Genomic DNA, 27,703 nt, shown 5'->3' with positions numbered 1-27,703 from the left:
ATGCAAAATAGTAGCATTTGAGATATATGATCCGCAAATAAAACATGGTCCCTTCTAACAGAGAGCTTTGACCGGTAATTGAGTGTTAGTAAACGGCTCATAAATGACCCCCCGCTGTGCAAAGGCCTCCTCTCCTTTTAAGTAAAAGGCTTGGACATAATTCCACCGCACCACTCTAATGCGGTTTCGTGGATTTGAATGAGGCGATCTATCCGTGTGGCAGGTTTTTTATGTTGTTTCTCTTTTATAGCAAGACAAAATAGGTATGTGAAAACTGATGAATGAAATGATTTGATAGCGCGAACTTAGGCTCAAATCTACGAGACCTATCTGCTGAGTCACCTGGGCTGGCATTTAGTATTATACTTTTCATGTGTTGATGAAATAAAAACATCAAATATAAAAAGTCGTAATCTTTTTACTTTCGGCACAGCCCGGTGCAAAAAATATAACATTGATAAGATTGTATAAAGATATTATTGGTTTCTTTAATCACATACCTACTTAATAATTTGGGTTATTTTAATTTAATAATTACATTTTTTGTAATATTCGAATGTGTTACGAATTTAAAGTATGAATATATATTTTTTTAATTCATGTTTTAATAAGCGTATGAGAATGAGAGTAGTTTATAAAAAGCGACTGTTTTAAAAATATACACATTGTTCGTTAGATACGGGTTGTAAAGGGCGGATGTAATCGATGGGGGTTCATCTTTATGGCTGAGATGTGTGGTATAGTTGTTACTAAAAAACACGTGATTAGTTTTATTGTATCTATAATATATTATATATAGGTTTTGTTCTGACTGGCTGCGCACGAAGCACTTATAATTTATTTTAAAATACACTACAATATTAAATAATATATGTTTGACTAGCTCTTCGGAGCGGTTTCACTTTAAATGTTCCTGTCAGCCCCGTCTTAAGCGTATCGAGCGTCCGGGTGTAAGCAGTCTTCTGTCGATCTCACCTCGCTCAAAAAAATATTTTGTAATGACCTTCAAGGGCGTTTCACCCAGAGCCAAGACTTGGCCATCATCGAGGAAGCGCCCGATTTAATGCACCCTGGGTTGAGACAGGCCTGGTTCCAATGGCACCCTGCAGGCCGTAAAGTGACTTTAAATAGCCATTGATTTTAATTATCATAACCTTTCCCAGGAATTTTGCTATCAAATGCAAAAATATTTTTTCAGAGTTTCAAATTAAACAAACGAACTCTTGAACTTTATTACATTAGTATAGGTTTTGTAACTATTCTTAAGTTGTTTCCGACGTTCCCACTCTGATGAAAACGTAACATTGTTGTGAAACATTTTGTAACTGTCAGTTTGGATATACTTTCCGATATAATAATTTGATTAATTACATTAATGTTACGTAACAAATGTTTACTAATGTTTTATAACATTTTATAAGTACAGAGTTTACTACCATAACGCACGGTTCAGACCATAAAAAATCGATACTTGAAATCAAATGAGACGCTTTTTTTTCTTCACCCGATTATACTGTATATGTCTCACGCAAAGGCAAATAATTATGGTTTCATATATCTTTATATGAGATAAACGTAACGTGCGTAATACACACGTACACAGGATGGATTCGTAATTTGATAATCTTATAATAACTTCAAGCTATCTCCTTTTTAATTTACTCTCTTTTTTTAAATGGAATACGTATCGTGTTTCGTTTCATGTTTGGGGTTAAAATAAGCGCAAGCGATATTATACTCATATTACTGTACTCTATCTAAGACCGACTTTGATATGGGTGTAAAATTCTATACTACGATGATAAATGCGTACTCTGTAAGTAGTAACTCTGTCAGTTTGTATGTCTGTCTGTTACCCTTTCACGGATAAACCACTGAACAGAATTTGATGAAATGTGGTACGAAGTAAGCTTGAACAAAGAGAACTTAGGCTACTTTTACGCCTACCAATGACGACCGAACCCTAAATCACGAGCGAAGCCGCGCGAGACAACTAACTCTATTATGTGATACATCTAACGAACATACTTACATGTAACAAGAAAGAATAACGTTCGATAAAATTATAAGTATTCATTCGATTAAAGTTAGATAATTACAGCATATATCTCGTGTTATGTTCGGTTCAGTTTTGTTGAATTTAAATACAAAAGTTATATACATTTTCCACTTATACATAAAACCACATACAGCAGAGCTGAGTCAGTTTCAGATAATAAATACCGCGAAATCGTAATGAGTAACTATAAAAACTGTTCCTACTGGAACACAGCAGTTAAAAGCAAGCTACGATGCATTGCTCGATTCGACACGCTCCGACGGACAAAGCTCTTGAGTAAGAAACCCGGGCAATTTACTTTTATAGAGATAAATGAGAAAACATATTATTATTTGTCGATTTTATTTTCAGTGTTTCAAATAAACGAACAATAATTCGGTACTATTGTTTAAATTATCTTAGAAGTTCTTATCGGCATTGCTTTCTAATTTCTATTCGGTTTTTAAATTCACTTGTTTTGTGTATAATACCTTATCGAAACAGTCATCTCCGTGAGATCGTCGGGGTCAACCAGTTGTTAACATTTAGTAAGACAACACTTAGATGTAAACGATTTTACATCTTGATACTAAGTGTATTTGTTAAATTTATGTAAAATTTATAGTTTGTCTTTATGTCCCAATTATTAAATACTTATTAAAATTAAATTATTATCAAATGTAAAATTAACTATATAACCATATTGATACTTTTATGACTGACTTTTTCTTTAACATTCTTATACATTTTCGACATTGTCACTTTCAAACGCCAAATACGATTCCTTGTTCACTTTTAGCCTGTGCGCGTATATATAATAAATACATAAATATTCTGTTTAAATATTACTATTGATTTCTGCCATTGCTTGCCAGTATATTATTTAATTAGAGTCAACATTGTTGTAGCTATAACCGAAAGAAGGTTTTGGTAGAATTTCACTGCCGACTGCGCTACGTTTTGCTAGTGATGGACTATCACCATAACACTGCTTAAAGCGCTCGATACAAGGTTGATGGATGTGTTTAATAAAACATATTTGTCGACGATATCTTTGTGAAATATTGCACCACTCACTCTTAATGGTGTTCTAATTCAACTCTACCGGTTTTGCTAACAAACAGTTAGTGTAATTTTTAATGTAAATTTTAATTAGATATGGTTAGGAATATGATTTAAAGCGTTTAATTTCCGGGCAACATAATTCATAAATCGATAACAATATATAAGTAAATTTCTGTTCTATACCAATGTTTCTCCGAAGATTTATCGATACGACAATAATCGATTTCCTCGATGTCCCGAGCTATAAATCGGAGCTGTCGTTTTATGTCGCAAATTGTATGTTCTCCTATACCCATATTTAATATAAAGACCTAATCTTTAAATAGCTGTTTCTTAGTACTGCATGTCGATATATTATGTTGAAGTTTATTGCGGTAGTGATTTGTATTTCAAACAATATTAGTTTTGTTGTAAAATATGAGTGCGCAATTCTTTCTTCATTGTCCCGAAACATTGTACGCACGTGTAGAGTGTGTATGAGAGTGTGTATGTGTGTGTGAGAGTGTGTATTGTGTGTGTAGAGATAATATTTAAGTTTCAACAATTTAGCTTTATTATTTTTTCGAAAAATGTACCGTATGGCTTAAAACGAATATACATGTTACGACAAATTTGTTGCAAAGAGCGTAAGCAACTGGAAAAAAAGCTTGTAATAGTGTGTGTTGGTCATTTTTTGCTTGCAACTGATTTTAAGACTAGTTCCGACTTAGCTGGAATTTTGCATATAATTTTGATATATCTAGTTTGTTATACAATATAGTTTAGATTTTGTACTAGAAAAAGTGAAATTTTCTTTTTCTAAGAAGGTTTTATAGTTGTAAAATTTACGTAAATACCTGTAAAAATGGTTCTGTGTGCAAATTTCGCAATTTTATAAACTAACTACGAAACCACTGCTCTGTACTATACAATTTCGAAGTTTGCGTGAGAAATTAATACCTAAAATATATTTTGTGCCCAAGAACGTACTGCTTCAGTCTGACCAACGTAAACTCAAATTCAATGTAACAAAACAATTTTTTAATGTATAAAGTAAGAGTAGAATATTTTTCCTATGTTCTTTTTTCCTTTTCCTCGAAACAACGCTATCGTTGGCGTTACCATTAACGTAATTACACATACAGCCTTTGTTTATGAAATGATTTCAAAAATATTTACGGCCTAATGTTCTCTTTGCGCTCACAGCATCATTTAAATCGAGTTTCGGTAGTTTCTTTTTAAGTAGAGGTTAAGAGAAACATAGCATTGCTCAACGGATTGACCAATTTGCGTCGATTAACCTAAACCCCGTTTTGCTGTATGGCCCTAAATCACTCGAATTTTACTCTACTCTTGTAATTTGTAACTTTCTCTTTTATGCAGGCATAAACGAGCTTTATGGGTGAAGTATACATCTCTCATTAACTTCATGCAATTACTGTTCAGTATTGATTTTACACGGTACACATGCATAGTACCTCGCAAATAACTGACTTTTACGTCTAATGTCGATGTTATAATCATTAATATGTTAAATCTGAGTGTCTTTTATAGTATTTTCATATTGTGGTTAAAATGACATTAAAATATTACTTCCAGTATGTTTTATTGGAAATGTTTTAAAGATAATTTATAGCTAATTATTAAAATAATCGAAATTTATTTACGTATATATAATGTGGTGATAAATGTATGATATATATCGGATATTAAACACGAACAATCGCATCACACGATCGTAGTCATACGACGCGTCTATGAAACGAAAGTGACAAACACTATGAAGAAATAAATCACCATGTGACGTTAAGGAAGACATTTATAGGTAATGCAAAACGGTGAAAACATGCTTAACAAACGGTATTCCTGCTGTCGGGAAAAGAAAGGTCGCAAGATCAACTAGAAAATCGTGTAAAAAGAAATGCCTTCAAAGCTTTTAATAAGAACTATTCGATTTATTAATAAACAATATGCAACAGCTAAGAATAAATTCAATGAATTATTGTTCACAGACGTTAAATAATTTTATGCATGAAAATATTAATTTTATTTTTAAAATAAATATTAAAAATGTTACATTTAGTCATTTTACGTAATAAACGAAATAAATTATTATAGAAATTCGTTGTGTAATACGTTATTACACAGCTCAAGTAGTCAAAGTTTATTTCTTTTTTAAAGTGTAACCTAAGATTGATTGTCTGTTGATGTATCTATTAAAGAGAAAAAAAAAAGAATTGATGGCTAAGCATCCAACGTCTACAGACGTGAAAGTGTTGAGGGTTACAACTTCAAAATATTTAACGCATTAACTTTGATGTGTGGTTTGGTAGGTGATATATTAAGGAGAAGACATTGCTAAGTTAAATTTACAATAATTGTTGTTTTAGCTTATCTACCTTTATTATTTGTTTACGTTATATATGTTTTTAATTATTTACATTTAAATGACTATCACCAGTTTATATGGATTTTTAGAACTGTTATTGCATATTATATTATAAGTATATCTGCAAATACCTAAACATTATTAAGATCCTCAAGCAGAAGTAAGCTCGTAAAACAGAAAAATGTGCTGCCCAGTATGAACCCGTTATCTTCAGATAAGATGCACTATTTTCCAATCACTAAGTCATCCATTGCAACCATGCTTATATATAGCATCGTTCAGCATATATATACAATAAATTATATCTAGTTAATCACATAAGGCTGGAAAAGAGCAGTTATTCCACGTAATTATTATTATATTACAAGCAGCCAAAAACGAAAGCTTTTGTGTCGAAAGCAACAATACATAGTTTACGTTGACAATGCAAGCTGCATTTCGCAATCCGTTCTCTTAACGAACCACTTGGTTTATGCTCTGCCGCCAGTTCCTCGTGTAATGCACTTGGCCTTAATTCGCTACACTAGATACGATAGATCCTATTTTACGGGAGTTCATTGACCGTTAAATTTTTATCATCTATTTTATCACTTAAAATGCCGATAAAGTTACGTACAATTCGATTCCGTGTATCATTTTGTTTAACCTAATTCTTGACTACATAATTCAATTTGATGCTTTAGAAATTTAGTATATCGTAATATATTATTGGAAAATATTACGGGATTGCTTTATTTGTAATATGATTCTTAATTTATTCCTTTTTTTAATAATGCTTTAATTTTAAAATACTTCTGTCATATGCCATATTTGTTGGTGACTTTTTTTTGTATTTTTCTCTCCTGCCTTTAGTTTTCCAAATTGTTGAATGATTTTTGGATCTAACGAAGTAGAGTTAGAATGCTAATTAAAAACAACGGATTTCGTACATCACAATTAGTATGTTAAAAAGTTGCTAGTCATTAAATTAAATAAGATTTAATTCTTGCGTTAATTATAATTCGTTGCACGCCACATTATAATATATTATAAAGATGTAACTTTCTTTATAAAATTATGGTCTCGCCATACTTGGCGTTTTGTAATAAACCCGTATACGGTGAATAAACAACATAAGAGATTATATCTCCCGTGAAATGTGACCGACCGCGTGGAATATCAATGAATGCGAACTCCGGTTCTTGACAATATTGTCGGGGCCATGCTCGATCTCACTATCGAGAGCACGTGCTCCATTAACAGCGTCAACATCCTTTCTAATTAGATAAAGGCAGATGTCTTAATTAAATAATTATACCAACGTTTATACGTGAATATCAAACAGTGACGTACCTACCATCATTGATTGACAAAGAAATTATGGATTGGAAATTATGTTTATTAAATGTGCGTTTAATTCGTGTTTAGCTTAATTTTACGTCATCGTTAAAAAAACCTCATAAAATAATAATTTTACAAATTTAGCTATTTAAATGTTCTACTCTATCTAGCGTACACGCAATAAGTAACATTTAATAAGTATAACGTATACTTCTATTTAAATGTTATAAATGCGAAAGTAACTCACTCAGTCAGCCTGTCTGTCTGTTGCTCTTTCACGGGCAAACAACTGAATCAAAATTGATGAAATGTGGTATGAAGCAAACTTGAACTACAATGCCGGACATAGGAATCATTCTAACTTAACGATCAACCCCTAAAACGCGAGCAAAGCCGCAAGCGATAACTAGTAAATATTATATAAAGCTATTTTATTTACACGTACCGCAATAAGTTTATCTTACAAAAATTAGTTGATTCAGAATAACAAATCAACTTAAAGTTTCGATATAATTTCTAAATATTATTAATTAGTCGTATCTTTTGATATACTTTCTTTTTGAAGTTAATGAATAACAGGTGTTGTATTTAATCTAGAATACATAAATTACAACTTATTAATATTAATGTATTCGTAAGTCAATGCGATATTATTATTTGCAACTAATTCGACACAAGTTATAACAGTAGAATTAATATCGTTGTAAAATAGGTCAATGGCATCTGAACGGACAGCCAGAAATACGTTCATGAAATTAATAGATTTCAATGAGTCATATTTTGTCGGTGATCTCATGCTACAACAAGAAATGTGCGATGTTTAAATTGTTAACAACTTCACTTTTAAATACTTCCTCCTTTATAAGATCTACAATTAGTTGGGTTTTTTTTTACATAATACAGTTTGATGTATCAAATGTAACGAGTTTTTCTATTAATTATTTTTTCAAATATCGAACAATAACAATTTGATAAATTAACAATTCGGCGCTGAAAACAAATGTTTTTTTTTATTTGGGCAAAAACAATTTAAATGTTGTATTGCGTCATGTTATTCGATAAAATCTGAGTCAGGTTAAGTCATAAATCATCTCAAGATTTTGAAAATATTTGTGTACAAGAACTACAAACCTGTTGGCAACTCAATGGTAATGTTTGTTATGAGCGAAGCGATTCATGTTATGTGTTTTATATAATACACGTCTTATTCTGTTGATTTAGACATGATGGTAAGGTTGACTTCGTATAAGATTTCTATTTAGCATTACTTACAATCAGTCAAGTAATAAATTGTTTTCCATCGGAATGTCCAGCTAGAATATTATTTTGGTCAAAGATCTATAATAAATTTGACTTAGCTCTGATTCGATGGATGTAAAATACAATTAGTAATTCTATTGAGTGCGTGAGTGATTTATAACACTTTATTATAACTTTATTTATGGATAGATAAGGAAATTTCTCAACGTTCAAATCTCGTTCGACCGACGGTAGCACTTAATGTTACTCTCACTACATTTTCTGTTAATAACCGACTTTCATTTTAAGCACTAGTATAAAAATAATATGTAGATTCAGGCTAACGATGCAAGATGTCATTTGGTTTATAATAATATAATTTAACAACGATAAACAATGAAATTATTTTTTGTTTTATTTGTTCTTGTAAGGTACAAAAACTATAAAGTATAGGGTATATGTAACTAACTATATATATATATATATATATATATTTATTGATAAATAATTATTGATCAGCGTTAGCAAAACTAAAATATTTTAATATTAAATTTACTTTTTTATAGGCGCATTTATTTACACACAACAGTTTGATAATGAATTATTTTTTATAGAGATATTTATGACTTTATTTTCAAAGCGTATTAATTTAATCTTACGATTGATGAATTAGTGTTTCAATCAAACACGTGGGACGCTACTATAGCGTTCGCGAGGATCGTAAATGCATTAGTAAATAATGTGGGTGGAGGATGATTGGATGTAATTTTACTTTTAGACGAGGTGAATAACCCGCTTTATGTTGTTTGTAACTAAATGCTAATGATCTCAATCTGGGAAGTTTCAGTCTTCGTTGCTTTGTCAATTTTTAATTCGACCTCTTTTGTTATACTATGATTTATACTAGTTTGATAGACCGCCACCGTTCTGATTACACAACGGTTCTATTCTTTATAAGAAATTTAAAAAAAAACTCATTGTATAGACTTAATGAATAAACTATTAATTTCGTTTTAGTAATGTCGTTAAAAATATATCTAGATCTTTATCTGTACTGATATTATAAATACGAAAGAAACTCCGTCTGTGTGTTACACTTTTTAAATCACTGAATCGCTTTTGATAAAATTTTAATACGAAACTGGGACCCTTCTTTTCTTTTTTCACCCTTTTAGAGAGAGTAATTTTGCGGTAGTACGCATGTTCTTAATGTATTTTCGTGACAAACTGAATTTCAAGCGAACGAAGCAGCGGTTACATCTAGTTTGCTATAATTTAGTCACTTCGTACACAATGTTAACTGTCAACGACATTAAAACTACCCTTAAAAATAAGGTTATTTTGTTTGTGTTGTTTATGTTGTCTTCACAAAAAAATAATAATGAAATATCTGATCTTGCATTTAAGTTATTAGATCATGTCATTTATTTCATTAAATTTAATAATATATTGTTCGCGAGACGTCAAGGTTAGTTTCTCGAATGTCCGATTACATGTCTGTTATATACATCATAGTAATTACAATAAATTATACTCTTAATTCTTTGTTCACCAGTCGAGCATAAATCTACGAGAACAATTTTGTAAGCAAATTGCAGTTTCCCTTCAAATTTATTTGAAGGTCTCGTTTTATTTGTATGTTATAAGATTATATAGTGATTATAAAATTTGAAATTCTAGCTTTACACCACACTTTATTGTATATGTTCAAATTATATAATAAAATTATATTATATAGTATATTTACTTTAAATATTTTCAAAAACAGCTTCAATAACACCTTGAGCTGTAACTTTATATACATACATACATACATACATATATATAGATAACAGCCTGTAAATTTCCCACTGCTAGGCTAAGGCCTCCTCTTCCTTTTTGAGGATAAGCTTAGGAGCATACTCCACCTCGCTGCTCCAATGCGGATTGGTGGATTAACATGGGGTAGAATTTCGTTCAAATAAGACACATGTAGGATTCCTTACGATGTTTTCCTTCACCGCCGAACACGAGCTGAATTATAAACATAAATTAAGCACATGAAAATTCAGTGGTGCTTGCCTGGGTTTGAGCCTGCAATTATCGGTTAAGATGTACGCGTTCTAACCGCCGGACCACTTCGGCTCTCTGTATCTCTTATAAGTTTATATTTTTCTATAATAGTTGAATATTTTTATTTATTCCGTTCTTCGACCGCAGCGTGTTTTTCTTCACTCATCAATTTTGCAATCTGCAGATGTTACCGACCGCAATAATCATAATTATCGGTTGTATAATGCCTGCTTTGGTTAGATCATCGTGTTTTGCATTTCACGGATGCACTCCATCATTACTTCATTACCACTGTCATCTTTCTGTCCGCCGATAACTTAAATAGGCGATAGTATAATTTGTTTTCCGATAAATGATCAATCACTTGGTATTTTTTTCGTTACAATTATTTTAATATCAATTATAACAATTGACACTAATATGATTCGCAAACAACAATTTCATAATTATATATAAATAACGAAAATTGTAATGTAACGTTTGAATTTCAAGGCGATTTTAATATTTATTACAAAAACAAATCGAGTACTTTCAAAAGGTAATTTAATGCAAATGCACACATTCGTAACGAATGCTTTGTTTGAAGTATTTACTTCAAATCAACCAACAGTAACAACATTATTTCCGAGTTCTTATTAAACAAAGCAATACTGTTAGTACGTTGTATTTACTCAAATAAAACGCATTGTTTGAATAACGAATTCCAATGCACCTGGCTTTGTGCAACGAACGTGTTCTCGATAGTGATTTTGGATATACACTGTGTGTGCTGTGGTAAGATTTATAAGCGTGACTAAACCGACGTTGGAATCGGAAATGGGTGTAGGGTTTATGGACAATAGTTAGTTTAGTAAAGGTGCTTGAACTCAAAGGTGGAAGTTAATAATAAAATTGCTTTCGATACACTTCGCAATAGTGTAGACAAACAGTTATACGATCTTAATGTTTATTTACAAATGATTTAGATTTTAGACAATCTCTATATCAACTATGTCCAGTGATCTCATGATGTTTTCTATTTTGTTACAGGTAATGTATGCCATTGAAATATGAAAAGTTGTTGTGTGTTCACTACATTCATCGGTAAAGTACTATACAGACAATAAGAAAATATTTCTGATACAATTAACATGGTGTGAGCTTTATTACTTAAAGAATAAAGACGATATTACACTCAACCTGTAAGGTACATAAACCTTTTCCATTATTTATATTAATATAATAAAAAAATGTTCTCCTTTCTAGCTTATAAAATGTCTAAAGACAAAGTACAATTATTAATCTTTGTCTTACCAGAATACTTATTTTTCAAAGGGTGCATAAAGCGTACAGCTGCACTAATTTAAATAAACTTCAAGTGCTTCAATCGATTAGGGGCGCTGATTACAGTTATAATGAAAAAGGGCCTGAGCTACCAATAACAACATCAAGTTTTATTAAACAATTTAAATTTTTGAAGTGTTAAGTTTTTTTAAGTGCTATGATGGCGCAGCGTTTGTAATGTGTGAATATTTAGTGGAGACTACTGATTCGATTCCGGTTTCCTATCACCTCTAAGTTAATATATGCTTATGCCATAATATTTTATCTAGTTTTGGCAGTGAATAAAAACATCGTAACGAAACTTGCATGTGTTGAACGAAATTTTGGCACGTGTTATGTTTTCACTAAATCCCTTTAGATCAGCTTAGTGGCATAAAATAGCAACTTTTTTAAGACGAAAAAAGTCTCCTACTTCTGCCCAACAGTAAGACATGTACAGACTGTAACTTTTAACTAAAAGTAACCTTTTAATTTAACATTTTTCTGAAGCAAAGTTTCACTTCTTTTACGTGTACTGAATTGCGCACGTTTTAATTATGATATTATGTAAAGTTATATCATAGAATTAATGTTATTTCTTCTATACATAAAGAGGCCACATAAATTTAATTGGACGACTGGAATTGAGATCAATTCTAATAACAGCAACGTACAAGCAATTTGAACTACATATTAGAATGCGAATAATTCATAATCTCGAAACGACTTCGTGTTATTAATTTGACCAATCAACATCAATACGCATCATGCGTGCCTGCAGTTCCTTAGTAACTATATTTCATAAGTATATTTGGATAGATGACTTTATGATTGCCCGGATTCAATTATGTTTTCAATTTAATTTTATTATTTATTAAAAAAATACTTTTTAGAAAAAAAACGACTGGATTTAGGCTCGACTTCCTTCACAGGACACTAATTTTATTGTAAAAAACAGCATTGTAAATCTGTTTGTTTGAAAAGAGCAACTATGCGAGTTTCTTGCCGTTTCTTTTCGCTGGAAGCTCGCTGAAATTTTATATAAATTTAATTATCGACGGTTCAAAAACGCTTCATTGTGAAGTTTATTTGAATAAAATTGATTTTGCCTTGAGCCTGTAAATTTCCCAATACTGGGCTAAGGCCTCGTCTTTCTTTTTGAGGACAAGCTAAGGATTAATCCACCAACCTGCTCAAATGCGGTTTGGCGGATTCACATGGGGTAGAATTTCGTTCAAATAAGACACATGTAAGGTTCCTTACGATGTTTTTATCCACGTAATATTTGGACTAAGATGTTAAGAGTTTCTCCGTGTATAATAGGAAGTAAAAGTAAGGCATCTTTTTAAATGGTCGTTGAAAAAATATATTTAAAGAACAAATTTAGCGGCATTTTATTTAATAGATATATAACATTGCTTTTAAGTTTTCAAATGTATCTGTCATATTGACATGTTGTTAGTTTTATAGCGATCTTCAATCATTGAAGCATTATATATCACTATGATCGTCAATTTCACGCAACTATTTCGTCATGACTCATCTAACAGTGCTTGTTTCGATCACCTTACGTCAATATTACATTCGATCTATTCGCTAATGGTGAATTATATTGCAGCGATTCGCTATGCTTCTCCAAGGTTTCGCAAAGCGCTTTTAAGCACTATTCTGCACAGTTCAGTAATGATTGACAAAACCACTAGTTATAACCTTGACCTGCTTACATTTAAATAATACAAAATAAAAGTGTAAGTAATTATTATAATTAATAGTAGAAATATTGCAAAATTATAATACTTAATACTTTTAATACCATTTCAATTTTATTTATGTTATCGAGGCTGAATGTATTTATTTTAAAGTACCTTACAAGCAGATCGACAATTGTTTTTTGTTTCGCTAAAAGAGGGTGCAAACCTGTTGAACATCATATTGTCTGTAGCATTCGTACTGCGTTGCTATACAAAAGTAGTTTCATATTTTCTCGATAGATGTCGCTACGGTCTAGTTACATCGCGCTATCGTTTGGTTCACTTCGAAAGTATAAGTCATCCATGCTCGGCAGCGAATGTTAACTTTGCGCAGAGGCAATATCGTAACCAATGAGGTTAATCCGAGGTGCGATTATTGCTAGTTGAAAACTTTACCAATACCCCGCCGTGTGGTCGTGAAATACCGACCGCTATGGCAATTTTTGAACGGCCGTTAAGGCCTAATAAATCCTTTGAAAATCACTCATGGTAAACTCCAGGAGTAATAACCATCCATAGACAAAATGCTTCTAGATAAGCCGAAGAATTTTAGCCCAAAAAAAAGAGTTATTTCTAGTTCGACGATTTGCGGATCAATTTATCGGCTTTAACTTAAAAATGCCTTCTCTTTAAATAGTTCATTTAATTACACGGTTAGTCGGCCGATTCCAATAGTGTCATTATAGTAAATCTGCGCTAATTCGAGCCAATTGCTCTTAAAGTCGTACAGTTAGCATCACAGTGTCACGTGTGTTGGATGATTTTACTCGATTTTAGTCCTTAAGATTATTATGTTATAAAGTATAATATTTTTTCAAGTGCAACAGCACTTGGGGCTGTGGGAAACAGAAATGAGGGTTTGACGTATTTATGTTGCTATTGCGGTTGTCTTCTAACCTACACGTTGAACATTGAATAACTGTTTATTACGTTCCTTTTTGATTGACTTGAACGATTTAAATTGTGATTGCCTGTGACTTGAATAATATTGCCAAAGTCGTATACATCTCGTAAACGGCAATAAATAATATTTATTACAAAAATAATTAATGTAGAAATTCGACTGGGATGATTATAGTATTCTAGTATTCATGAATAGGATGAATAGCGTCATTCGCCATTTAAATTTTACAATAGTTTCTATTTTCGTTGCGAATAAATATATTAGAAGTGCTCATGAATAATTTTTGCAATACTATCATTATTATTTTATCAACACTTAAATACATTTTATAATATAAATGTATATTTACAAATGATTGAGGTTAAAATATAACATCAGGTGCGTTTGTTGTTTTTAAATGAACGGCATAATATTATAGCAGCTAATGCAAGAGTATAAAATTTTATTCCTACCCTAAATGAGACGTAAACTGCGCATGTCGTACCAAATATGGATAAAGCAACTCGGTCATGACACGAACGAACGCTGCGAACATCTGTCATGAATGCACTGAGATCAGATCTTGAGAGACGAACTTGACGATTGCTTTATGTATGTTATGTTATCGATTATCTTGATAAGGTATGTATGCCTTATGTATGTATAGCATATAGTATGCACAAGTTGTTAGATTGTTCCTACGGATTATAGATAAGCGCTATCTTGATATCTATGATACTTTTATTAAAATCGTATTGGAGTATTCTGGAATATCATAATAGTTTGTCGATATATTTTCGTTGCTATTTAAATTAACGTCATAATATTCGGCAATCTTTTATCTTATTTAAATATTAATAAAAGAGGATACGATTGTTCTCTTTAAACCCCAACTACGAAGAAGACTAAATCAATATACATTAAACTTATACCAGAAAGATAGGTTTTATGTATACCATCTATATTTCTATGCTAATATTATAAACGCGAAAGTAACTGTCTGTCTGTCCGTTACTCTGTCTCGACCAAATCACGGAACCGTATTTGATGAAATTTGGTATGAAGGCAGCTAGAAACCCAAGGAAGGACATATTACTTTATTTTTTTATAATGCCTAACACCTAAAGACCCCTAAAACGCAAACGAATCCGCAGACTACAACTAGTATTACTACATAAGTATCTACGTTTCGCAGTTTCATCTGCTTTAAATTTGGACTGAATTTCTTCTTTGAACTTCTTGTATTAAATATACTTATATGTTTTTGACATTTAATAACTCTTATTAATAATGTAACATTATTGCAACTGTAATAGTATTTATACACTTATATTAACCCGTTGGCATGTTTTGCCATCGAAAGTATCAGTATACGGAGTCTATGACATTTATTGAAGCAACAACTTACTTAATTTAATTAACCTTACTATTTTCTAAATTTGTTCGTAAATATGAACACTTGTTATTATGTGAGAAGTTACAACTAGTAATTTAAATCATTGTCACCAGATGGATTAGACAAGCCCGCCTGGGTAGGTACCACCCACTCATCAGATATTCTACCGCCTAACAACAGTACTCTGTATTGTTGTGTTCCGGTTAGAAGGGTGAGTGAGCTAGTGTAATCACAGGCACAAGTGACATAACATCTTAGTTCCCAAGGTTGGTGGCGCATAGGTGATGTAAGGAATGGTTAATATTTCTTACAGCGCCTTTGTCTATGGGCGGTGGTAACCACTTACCATCAGGTGGCCCATATGCTCGTCCGTCAACCAATGCCATAAAAAACACACAAAATGTCAAAATATTGTAGTTCATTCAAATATGAACTTTTAAACGTTCTCGTTGTACAAAGCTCAATTCACTGTAACAAAATACTTTACCAACAATTCGAATTGTAGATACTAATGACAAGAACCGCTGTGAAACTTAGAAGTTACCTAGTATTTTTCAGCAATCAAAAAGTAAGTATGTATATGTGTATCATATATGGATACAATGAATACCACCTAACTCCAAGCTCATTTATCATCTACATATATTATATAGGATAATATGCCTTATTTATTACTATTTTTTTTAATGTGTATTGATTGGTAGATATAAATCATGACGTGATAAATAATTATCAAATTTATTTCTTCGTATATGAAACGTGTACTCGATGCTTCCGATATATCAACAGATGACATCAGCTTCATCACTGGTCACGAATTCCATGTTTATCTAATTGAATTCTTGATTCGTTTATAATTGCGGAGATTTTTATATACGTAGTTATCCTAATAAGATGAGGGAAAATAACGGTTTTCACTCGGTTAATAACTAGGCTTTCGACGACTTTCTCTGGTGTCATAAAATATTTAATATATTTTTAACATTTTTTCTATCAGTCAATAAGAGTTCAGTGCGAGTTGGATGTACATACGACGTTGATCTTGCTCGATTTAGTGTTTCTGATAAATATGCCGCGCGGAAACTTCACACACCTGTGCCCTGTATTTGCCAAAAGTGTCACAGGTACGTTTAGCAAACTTCTCGTCCGGCATTGATTTATTAGGCTACGGAAGGCTTAAAGTAATCGCAATGCAACCCTTTTTATTACTTTAAATAAATCGTTAAAAATATTAAAACAGATATTCTGCAGAAATAAGCTGAAGGCTAACTTAGTATTGCATTACTTAATTTACCATTGTAAATATAAAAAAGTATTATAGTTATTATCGATTATACAGGAAAAAAAAATTAACTAACTCATCTAATGAATAAAAAAAAATTCTAAGCGAATCTATTGGCTATCGAAAACATCCCTTAATATTAATAGCAATCGAAGGAATCGCTATGACCTTGAACAATATTGAAATAACCTTGCATTGTGAATTTAATTCATTATTATCAACAATGCCAAAGAAAATCATTTATCCATACAAAAGCTGCTGAGCTGTTGTAACCAGTTTATCTTGTTACAGATAAATTATAACTTTTTATCTCATAATGGATTTATTGCAGTTCGCATACCGTGGCGGATTAACGGTAAATTGATAAGTTCCGATACCATAATGCAGGTAAAGTTACTGGGAAAATGTATTAACGCGAATAGGTATGCTGTTCAGCATTTGTCCCGCCATTTGTGGTGACATAACCCATATTATAACGGTCTCGACCAAGGCACTCATGACTCCGTAGGAAATATTTTTGTACTGGACCACATTAACACATTATCCTTGAGTCGTATTTATTTATAATCTAAAATACTAGAGTTGCTATAGAACCTAGAAAAGATTTTTATTCGGTCAGTGTGAACGAGAAAACGTTTAAAAATCGCAATTTAAGACCACCGAGGTGGAGTAGGTAGCCTTGGCTGTTCCAATTACTAAGTATTCTAAATAACTTTAACCAGCGGAGCAACGTGGCCGTTTTTTGTTTGGCTTCCTCAATTTGCTAACAAAGAAATATGCTAAAGTACCTGTATACATTTGCAACTCGTACAAAATCGTTCACTTTAGACATCGCGATTTTGTTTTATTTACATTTTGACTCGTTCGTATTTTAAATAAGCGATCTGATTCTATTGAAAAGTGTTTGTGTTTCACTTGAAAACATTGACAAATTATCATCGTCTTAATTGAAAAAATATATATCATGTTACACATAATTTCATCCTCTTTTCACCTGTCAGCTTAAGATTTATTTACACTGATGCAATAGTTCTAAATAAATGGAAATTGTACGATTCACATATCGGTACTTAATGAATCGCTTCATCAATAGACGAGTGCCATGCAAGTGTACAGCCTCCCTAAGGAAAGTTCCAAGTTTTTTGTCGAGCATCTCATTAAGTATCTGTTGTCGTTCAGCCGTGCTCACGCTTATGGGAATCGCAATCAATTCACACAACCGGTCACGATGGACCGGTCGCTTTGTACTACGTTTTTATACGATGTTTTTCTTACATTTAATACGATCATGTGTATCACAGTCCTTATTAACGCGAACCTCATGATTATTAACGTTTGCTACTCTGCTGGTCTAATTGTGTACGTAACTACCGGTTTATATTTTTAATCGCCTTTGTATAATTACCTAATAGAGCTTTTATTACTTGTATGTCTAATATATTTATTAACATATACAAAACGCACACACGTTCCTTGATCTTCGTATAACCGGTCTTTTAACATTAGTGTGTCATTTTTTGCAAAACATTCACTCGTACCGCTTTAACACATTCAAGAAACAGGGTTAACTATACAATTGTTTATGCCCCGAGATGTTTATGATTGATACCGCCAGTGACCGCACAATGCCTATAACATTTACTGGAAGCGGGTACTGACCATTCGTCTATTCTCGTCATCGTATTCGGCTAATTCCGGCGATGGCGGACGATGACTTCCAAGGCATTCGCTGGCGCCGGACCTTGATGTCATGTTGACGTCTGATTTGCAACTTTATCGCACATTAATAAAGGACATTTCCGATGAAACGACTTTTGTTTTACTTTCGCACCTGTAATACTAAATACCACAGGTGATGCGAATTTGAAATCGAAATTAACATATCTAAAAATGATATTAAAACACCCATTTCATTTTTTAATGTTTTGCAGTAAGCAATCACCTCATTCATACAAAATTTATATTAGAGACGAAAGTTATAAATAAATACGTCAATTAATTACACTTAACTTCAAACGAACGAATCTATTAAACATATAACGCGTGTTTTGGATTCTTCTTCGGCCATCTACTTAGTTGACAGTGAAACGTAACGTATTTTAACTCGTATACATTGTGATTCATCCAGTCTCAAGATATCTTCGTTCTTTTAAAGGTTATTGTTTTGTTAATAAAAAATATATGTAGAAAGTGTTCGCGTGACAGATGATATATAAATGACACTGATGGATGCAATTATACGCCCAGACACTTCTAGATTACATTGCATAAATCAACTTACGTATACTTATCCATAATTATTATCATTAATCGTTTAAAAAATTAGAACAAGATTATAAAAAAAAAAATGATCTCGTATCCGCTTTTCTAAATGTGCATGCATGTGTTTAGAGCGAATGTACTTGATATGATCTGTAGCTATTTATAAGTCATTAAAATAATTTATCTGTGGTCTGTGAAGTAAGGAAGAATGTAAATTAGAATTTCTAAATCTTCCGTTATTTTATATAAGATACTTTACTTATAAAAGAAAAAATCTACGGACTAGTGACTGATAGCAATGTTTGCCTTTTTTCGTCGTCTTAAACCGAATATTATTTTCCGCGAACGGAACTCAAAACAATACTTATATATCATTATCGCCGTCAATTACGAATGAAACACGTCTTTAGGCGTCATGTTATTGGATAAATAAAATCAGCGCTTACAAAATAACGATTGTTCTCAGAACGAACTGGCACGAGCCCTGTCTTCAGCCAACCAGCCATGGCTAGTAATGATGCCAATTACATCGTATAATACTAGGAATTAAAGATTTCGTAATGTTCAGATGGATACAATGGACTGAAGGCAGTTGTTAACACATCAACAGCGTATAGTATCGAAAGCGATGGTAATAGTAAAATATACAATCAAAAAAAATGAATGGAGCTTTGTAGGATTTTATTATCTGTGTAAGTGCTACCAACTCATCAGTATTTCTACCGCCAAACAGCAATAATTTCTATTCTAAATAAATAAATATTGGACAACATCACATACATTACTCTGATCCCAATGTAAGTAGCTAAAGAACTTGTGTTATGAAAATCAGAAGTAACGACGGTACCACAAACACCCAGACCCAAGACAACACAGAAAATTAATGAACTTTTTCTATATCGACTCGGCCGGGAATCGAACCCGTGACCTCGGAGTGGCGTACCCATGAAAACCGATGTACACACTACTCGACCAAGGAGGTCGTCAAATTCTATTGGACTTGAAAGATGATTGAGCAAGTATAATTAAAGGCAAAGGGTAGAAGATCTTTATTCTCGTCGTCGGTGGCGCATTAACGGTATTAGAAATGATTAATATATCTAAGAATGCCCATGTCTACTTACCAACAGGTGGACCGGTCGCCGGTTTGTTTTACAATTTTAAATGAGAAAATTATAAGTAAAAAAATCCACAAAAAATGTTATTAAGAATGTAACGGTATTAGCACAGATAACAAACTGTATTTTAATACAATGATGAATTTGCGAAATTAAACGACAAAAAAGTTACCAATTGATATATCTATTCTTTTAAAGGAACAATACGTTGTGACTTTTGAAATTTAGATTGTGTATTTTGTAATAAAAATTATCGTCAAATATTAGAAACTTAGAAACGTTGAACCATCGACACAATACAAATCCCTTACAATACAATCGTGACTTCAACAGGGATTCTTATTAGCTTCCAGCTTGCATAACCTTGATATACATGGTCACGAACATGTGCGTATAGTACGGATACACAACGAATCTTAAAGTCATAGAAATAAAGACGATAATACAATAAAACAATTAACACAAACATTGCTTGCATCTATCTACTTCCAACAAGGAAAAGCGTTCAAAACATTTAGGGCGCGATCCACGAACCACGAACTATCAATTTGTAGGCACAAAAAACCTATAAGATAAGTTGAAAAATAGCTTTTATAACGTAGAACATAAAGTTCATTGAATATAACAACGAATTATAAATATGAAATCGTTTTCAATAAAAAATTCAATGTTTTTTATTGACTACCAAAGTGATAACCTACAATGGAATTATTTCCGTTTTTATTATTGAGCAACATTAAAATTTAAAGACGTCATCTATAACAAAAGTAACGTTTCTTAAAATAAAATAAATATTAATAGCTTTATACTCTTATGTCATAAATCGAATATAATAGCAGTAAAACCTGGCAGATTGTCCTGTCAGAGTATATGCGTCAGTTGAATGGTATAGACTATAGAGATAGACGTGTTAACAGTCACTAGAGGTAAGTTAAAATGGGTAGTACAAAAACCTACTCCATAAAAAAAATACATATTTATGTGTGTGAACTCTCATGACGATCGGTTCTTGTCAATCTGATTGTATGCCGTCACCAAATGTTATATCGCCTAACCTGGTGAAGGTCGCGGGAAGCCGCTGGTTGCGGGCTGCACAAGACCGGTCGTTGTGGCGATCTTTGGGGGAGGCTTATGTCCAGCAGTGGACGTCTTTCGTCTGAGAGATGATGATGATGAGATGATATCGTCTATGAGCCAACAACCTTGGGACCTAAGATTTGATCTCGAAATCGAAACACAACATAATCAAGTATTGCTGTTTCCCAGTAGAATATCAGTTGGGGAGATGGTGTCCATCCTGACGGGCAAGCTCAAAGGCCCTTCCGCCAAGTTGAATTTTATCTCAAACAAATATTCTAATATTAATTTTTTGTTTCTTTTTTTTTCTTAACTTGTACGGCGCAAACGTAATCCCAAGTATAATTCAATGATGTTAATAATATAAGCCTCTTAATACCTGTTTAAGTTTAATATTATAGAATTACGCGTATCAGATCTCTACATTGCGAGATAATTTTGCGGGACTTAATCATGGATGTTAGCTAAATGAACAGTTATCACACGATGGTGTCGCACATTAATATGGAGATGGCAGTTTACATCATGATGTACAGTAATAACTGTTACTAGATGAGAATGTATTAAATTATTATTATCCATAGGTACTATTATTTCCGTATTTATCATCGTCCTTCCTATAGTTTTGAGTGACAGTAGCTTTATTATACAAAAAATAATAAGTAATCAATTATTAAGGAACATAAAACAAGCAGGCTATATTGAGCTAATAATTTAACCACCAATAGTTCAAGGGACTTCTAATTAAGTAGAGGTGACAGTAAATAGTATTAGTTGAAAAAGTTAGAGATATTTATGGAAATAGTACCATTAAGTCACGACTTCGCAAGTAAAATCCGATAGGTTTTATATTATAAATATTACCAAAAATGTGTTATAGTTTGAACTGTTCGTTCGCAGTCAGTGAATCAAGTCGAATTTAACATATAATATTAGATTCAATGCATACAAAACGCATTGCAATTATTCTTTAGATAATAGATAAATTGTGCGATTCCTGTCGTAACGTAACGTCCGATATTTATACAGAAGAAAATGGTAAAGCGGAAATGTATTTGGTATCGTCAGTCCTTCACGGCCATAAATTGGCATATCACGAATTCTATCTCGATTTAAATGCCGTAGCGACATCGTTAAATAGTTAACAACATCCAACCTTGACTTCGCACCTCTTGGTATTTAAACTTGTAATTGTGTTGCATCGTGTGTGGCGATTCGCGGGTTATGTTTGTGTTTCTCAGCAGAAACACTACAACCGTTCTATTAGACCCGATTACCCAGTTACACGTAAGTTTTTAAGTTATTTTTACATTATATAGGAATAGGAACTGTGTGGAATATAATTATTTTTCAAGTACACACATTTTGTAACAAATCCAAGTTGATTATTCGCGTTTAATTAATTCTTTAATATTATAATAATAAGTTATTGTTAACGGTATTATGAATTTATTTAAAAATTTAATTGCGCAAACCGTTTTTGCTTTTTTGTACGGTCTTCGACCTCAATTAACACGAAAACTTTATAATTTCTTCTAAATGATGTTCAACACGTATACATTCCTCTCTCTTACAATTCCTCATATAAATACCCTAATGAAGTATTCATTGATAAACATATTTTGTTTATCAACATTGAATAGTGCATCATTATTATTTGAAATTACATTCAATATTATCTCGAAATGTTAAGTATTATATGTATTATTTTATTGCAAAACTTTGGCTATAGTGTCATATCTCTTCATGAAATCGAAGCACATTGACGTTCGTTATCAAAAATGCCTTGATAAAATAGGCAGTGGCGTACAAACGCCATGATTACAAAACAATGGTCAACTTTCACTTCAACGTGGAACAATTACGACAATTGTCGAGATTATCTGACTTTAGGTCCGATATACCAGTTATTATATTAATAACTGGGTATATATAACTCAATGACGATAACTCTGACTTCGATTTAGTATCTCGAATCATTGATTCATTTGACTAATCAAGTATTTTTATTTCGCAGAGGGGAAACGTATTTCATTAAATGATTAATTTCGGACGAAAAAAAAATTACGTTTTTGTGAAATGGAAAATCTTAATTAAATTTGTGTTGTATTGATTTCGTATTTCATAACTGTTATAATACTACAAAATACATCAATTTCACACATGAGTTAACCTACTACAATAAGGTATACTTAAAGTTTATAATATCGTTTCGTGTTATATACATAAGCGTATATGAATGTACATACAAAAAATACAATTTTTTGAAACATTTTCCCAGTTCAACTGATAGATCCCGAGGGAAAGTCAAATATCTTTATCATATCCAATGTCATCGTGAACGATGATACGAGAACCGCGTTTTTTAATATCCGTGATGCGCTTAGGTCAACAAACCATCGATTCTATTCAGCTGCGTGTATTATTATCGACTACCAACAAGGTCGCTGATAACAAATAGTTACATAACATTTTATTGTTGATGATGAAACTATGATTACAATAAGATTGGCCACAGAATGCTCTTGCCACAACAATAGATACCGAGATGAGTATGATTTTATCATACTTCAATCAAATACCAATAGAGTTGGAGTTGAAAGCTTTTATGATATGTATTAAAAAATAAATGGAATTCTTTTATACAAGAAAAATACATACAAAAAGGCCCTTTTTTGTATTATTTTGTGTGCATCTATAACACGTCACTTTAAACTGACGATTGTAGGTTCGATGTATAGAAATATCAACATTTTTACATATTCTTAATTGTACGTACATACATTTCGTCTTGTCCGCCACGGTGAAGGAAATTCTGCCACATGTGTATCCAAGAAGCAGCATTGCAAGCGGCTTGGATTAACTCCAAATCATCTCCTGAAGACAAAAGTAGGCATTTGCTCAGCATTTATAAAAATATATTATGATTATAAAAAATAATCTCTCATCTCTATTGATGTATTGGTAATGACAATATTTTTGGCAGATGTTAAATGTAGCATACGATTCAACGCTGTATGGCATCTAAGTATTATACACTAACATCAAGTAGGTACCAATTTGATAATAAAAAAATGCAAGTACTGTTATGACCCTGTGTTCAACGCATTGTTTGTTGTTGTGGTAAATAAATAATTACTATGCGAAGAACATTTAATTGTACATAAAAAAGTAAGTATCCATCTTTACAACTACTGTACTGCCAATTATATATGACTATGCTATAAATAAACCAATTTCCAATAAAAACTTGTATCAACAACAATTGAAAACAAACATAAGAACCAATCGTTGTTTGTTTTCACTGTCCATAACATAAGTCTAGATTAACGAAGAAATATATTTTACATAAACAACGATGACTTCATACTCAAAACACTAAATACATATTAAATTGATATTTATAATAAATATTGGTTTTAGACGTGGATGGTATACATTTAAAAGGTTCAAGTTTTTCTATCAATTAATTCTCAGTACCAGCTCGGAATTTAAAAGTCCCCAGTGTAATACTTTGGTACCTCGGAAGTATGTTGATCCGGCACACGCGATTTTATCGTCCCACTAGGATATGTTACTATAAATAAAATAATATAACGAAAAAAATGTAATCTATACTTGCTCACATACTTGTACACTCGCCTATAATATCTTCTCCGTACTTTGTTGACACGCCTGCCATGACTAAAATCGTTCAGGGCATCAGTGTCACTGAGCGCATTAAATAAATATATACTATTTTTTTTATGTAATTTTGGTGCGCTGTCATCCTTAGATGACAGCGCACCAAAATGACGAAATATGTTTAATTTAATTCTGGCCTCTGTTTTAAGAGGAAAAATGAACGATTATTTCTAATTTTGATAAGTTTTATCGTCAATATTATACACATAAATGACTGTAGGTGTTGGAATTTTACTAACTTTTTATGATACTGTTATCGTTTTCTCGTAAAACGTAAACGTTGTAATAGTTCGTTTTATTTTTATTATAAACGTTTTATTTATATCTAAGCATAAACTTTCCGATAAGAATACGTTGACCATACTCATTTTAGATGCGCTGATATCAAATTTACCCGGTGCTAGGTGCAAGTCCGCCTGGGTGGGTATCACCCGGTCATCAATTATTCGACCGCCGAACATCAGTACTCGTTCCTTTTATCTTATTATTTATTGCTGTTTTCCGGTTTGTAGGGGATTTTAGATACCATAGTTAATAGCGTATTGACGGGGTTAGGGAGACGGTATATACTTCACTTCGTACTATCATCTATGGGCGCAGTCGAACAATTATCACTGCTCATTTACTCGTCTGTATATAAATAAATAAAAAATATTTGATGTTAATTTATATAGTGTAATTTTTACAGTTCAGGGTCATGTGGGTTGTGAGTCCCACTGCCCGCATATAAGGACGGACCCTGACTGAGAGTTATCATAAGTAATCCGTTTATCACTACATACTGGCTTATATCACGCGACTTTCTCTTATTGCGAGTTCTTTTCTTTTTATGTTTACTTTGACGAATAACACTTGATCGCGTAATAAAGTGAACAATTCGGTAACCCACAACCTATGTTCTTGACTCGTTCGCCTTCACCGCTTCCGAGAGGATACTTTCAATTCGTTCGAATTATTCGTTTTCTCAAATGTAATCGAAATAGAAATAGCTGCCAACGATCTCAATAAATGTAATTTAGACAGCAATCAATACGTTTATCTGTATTGACGGTAATTCGTATAAATGTATAGCGGTTGTGTTGATTCGAATCTATGTTACGGTCCATCTCATTATAGAAACGACTTGGTAAATGTCGACATATTTTATCGACGTGTATTTTTATCGATTAGTTCAAGCGCGAAATTGAATGACTCTTTAATGTTATAAAGAATATTAAAGTATTCCTACATTGTTTCGTTTTGTGGCCAATAATTTTATTAAAACTGTTAATGCTTAATCGATTATACACATACAAATACATGCTTGCTTACATTTTCAATTTTACTTTTCTAAGTAACGTAAGTTTATAAAATACTTTTAGTCTTCGAGTGGATACTGTATCATCATCAAAATGTTATAAGAAATATATAATATAAATTTAGTGATCAAAAAATTAATGAAAAGGTTTATTTCCAGGTATTGCAAAGGGACGTGGAATGCCACGGTCGAATTGTGAGCTCTGTGGTGCGGTTGTGCGGTGGCGGAGACGTCGCTCGAGCCCTAGAGAGACGCTGGCATCTGCTTTACCTGCGTGCTATAGAGTGGCAGTGCCATCTCGAAGCCTGTCTCGCGAAGACAGATAACCAGGTAAAATTTAATAACTATGACAAGGTTTTATTTTTTGAACACGTAAAAACTATCAGGCTGCCTTCTTGGTCCAATGGCTAGCTTATTAGTCCGTAGATTATAAATCCAAGGACTTGGGTTCATAGTCCGGGTCATTCCAATAAAAAAAATTGAGCTTTCCATCATCATATCGTTAATAACTATGACACGTTAAAAGTTGAAATCATCGAATTATGCAACAATTGTATGTGCATTGCATTTTTACTTTCGACCGACCGCAATAATGAAGAAAGTGAGCTTAACAAAAAGAATCTATTTATCAAGCAATTGCTCAACATTCTGCAGTCGCTAAAGCATTAAATGCAATTAAGAAAAAAAGTTTATTTATTGCAATCATTGTCATCTAAATATAATACAAACTCGGCGCCGTTTTAAATCGCCTTTTCTTGTCATATTAACTATGTCTAGACACAAATAATTAATTTCTGAACGAAATCTTACGTAATCGTATTTAATTCAAAGCACAGTAATTGTATTTGTTAAAAAAAAACACTTTCAAATATGAATTCTAATAAAGTACTAATGCCTTTCATTGTAACAACAGTACAAAAACTAGTACCCCCTAAGTATTTTCCTCAATTCGAACCGTTGCTCATTTTGTGAGTTTCGCACGAAATACAACAATAGCGGCAATCAAACACCCGCTGTGCTGTTTGAAAATATGACCCTCAGAATTGACACGAATCTCTTAGATCACATTAGTAAAAAAGGGGTTCTCGGTTTAAACATCAAATTGAAATAAAATTACAGGGTTAACTCACGCTAATGTTCTTATAAATAATTCTATAATGCCAGGAGGGATTCGTGTTGTGATTTGTGGTCGCTTGGAAACGTTTGACCTAATTCAATAAAGTTTGCTCTAGGATAAGTGTGACTTATATTATTTGAGGTTAATAAATCTTGATGGAAATTTGAATGACATTTATTGACAATAAATTATAATAAAACCCCATGTATCAATTCTTTAGAAAAATATCTAATTATACTAAATGTAATTTATTTATTAATGTAAATTTATAACGTCACTGCTAAACTTGCGTGAGGTCGAAATTAACCGATTTAGGTACTTTATGACCAAATTAGTTTTTTTTTTCTGTATAATTATTACAATCTAGACCGTTCGATTTTTATAGTATTCCCTTTATAATAAATCCACGATAATTTTCAACGTTCGTGTTTCACATATATATTAATTAATTA

At 32.2% G+C, this 27,703-nt stretch overlaps 1 protein-coding gene and 1 non-coding gene across 5 annotated transcripts in view; both read left to right on the top strand.

The window, feature by feature from the left end:
• The window catches only part of LOC125071511, a 221,628-nt gene that overhangs the window by 164,472 nt on the left and 29,453 nt on the right, over positions 1–27,703 (top strand). For all 4 annotated transcript variants that reach the window (XM_047681796.1, XM_047681795.1, XM_047681794.1 and 1 more), the window contains one exon: positions 26,294–26,464. In XM_047681796.1, the coding sequence (XP_047537752.1) occupies positions 26,294–26,464 (171 nt within the window). The remainder of the gene's footprint in view (positions 1–26,293; positions 26,465–27,703) is intronic.
• On the top strand, positions 13,458–13,596 carry LOC125071616. The gene has a single exon (XR_007119928.1). It is a non-coding gene; the product is annotated as a U4 spliceosomal RNA (small nuclear RNA).

This window comes from Vanessa atalanta, chromosome 19 (genome assembly GCF_905147765.1).
Source record: "Vanessa atalanta chromosome 19, ilVanAtal1.2, whole genome shotgun sequence".
Lineage (NCBI taxonomy): Eukaryota > Metazoa > Arthropoda > Insecta > Lepidoptera > Nymphalidae > Vanessa > Vanessa atalanta.
This window is presented reverse-complemented; position numbering and strand designations above follow the sequence as displayed.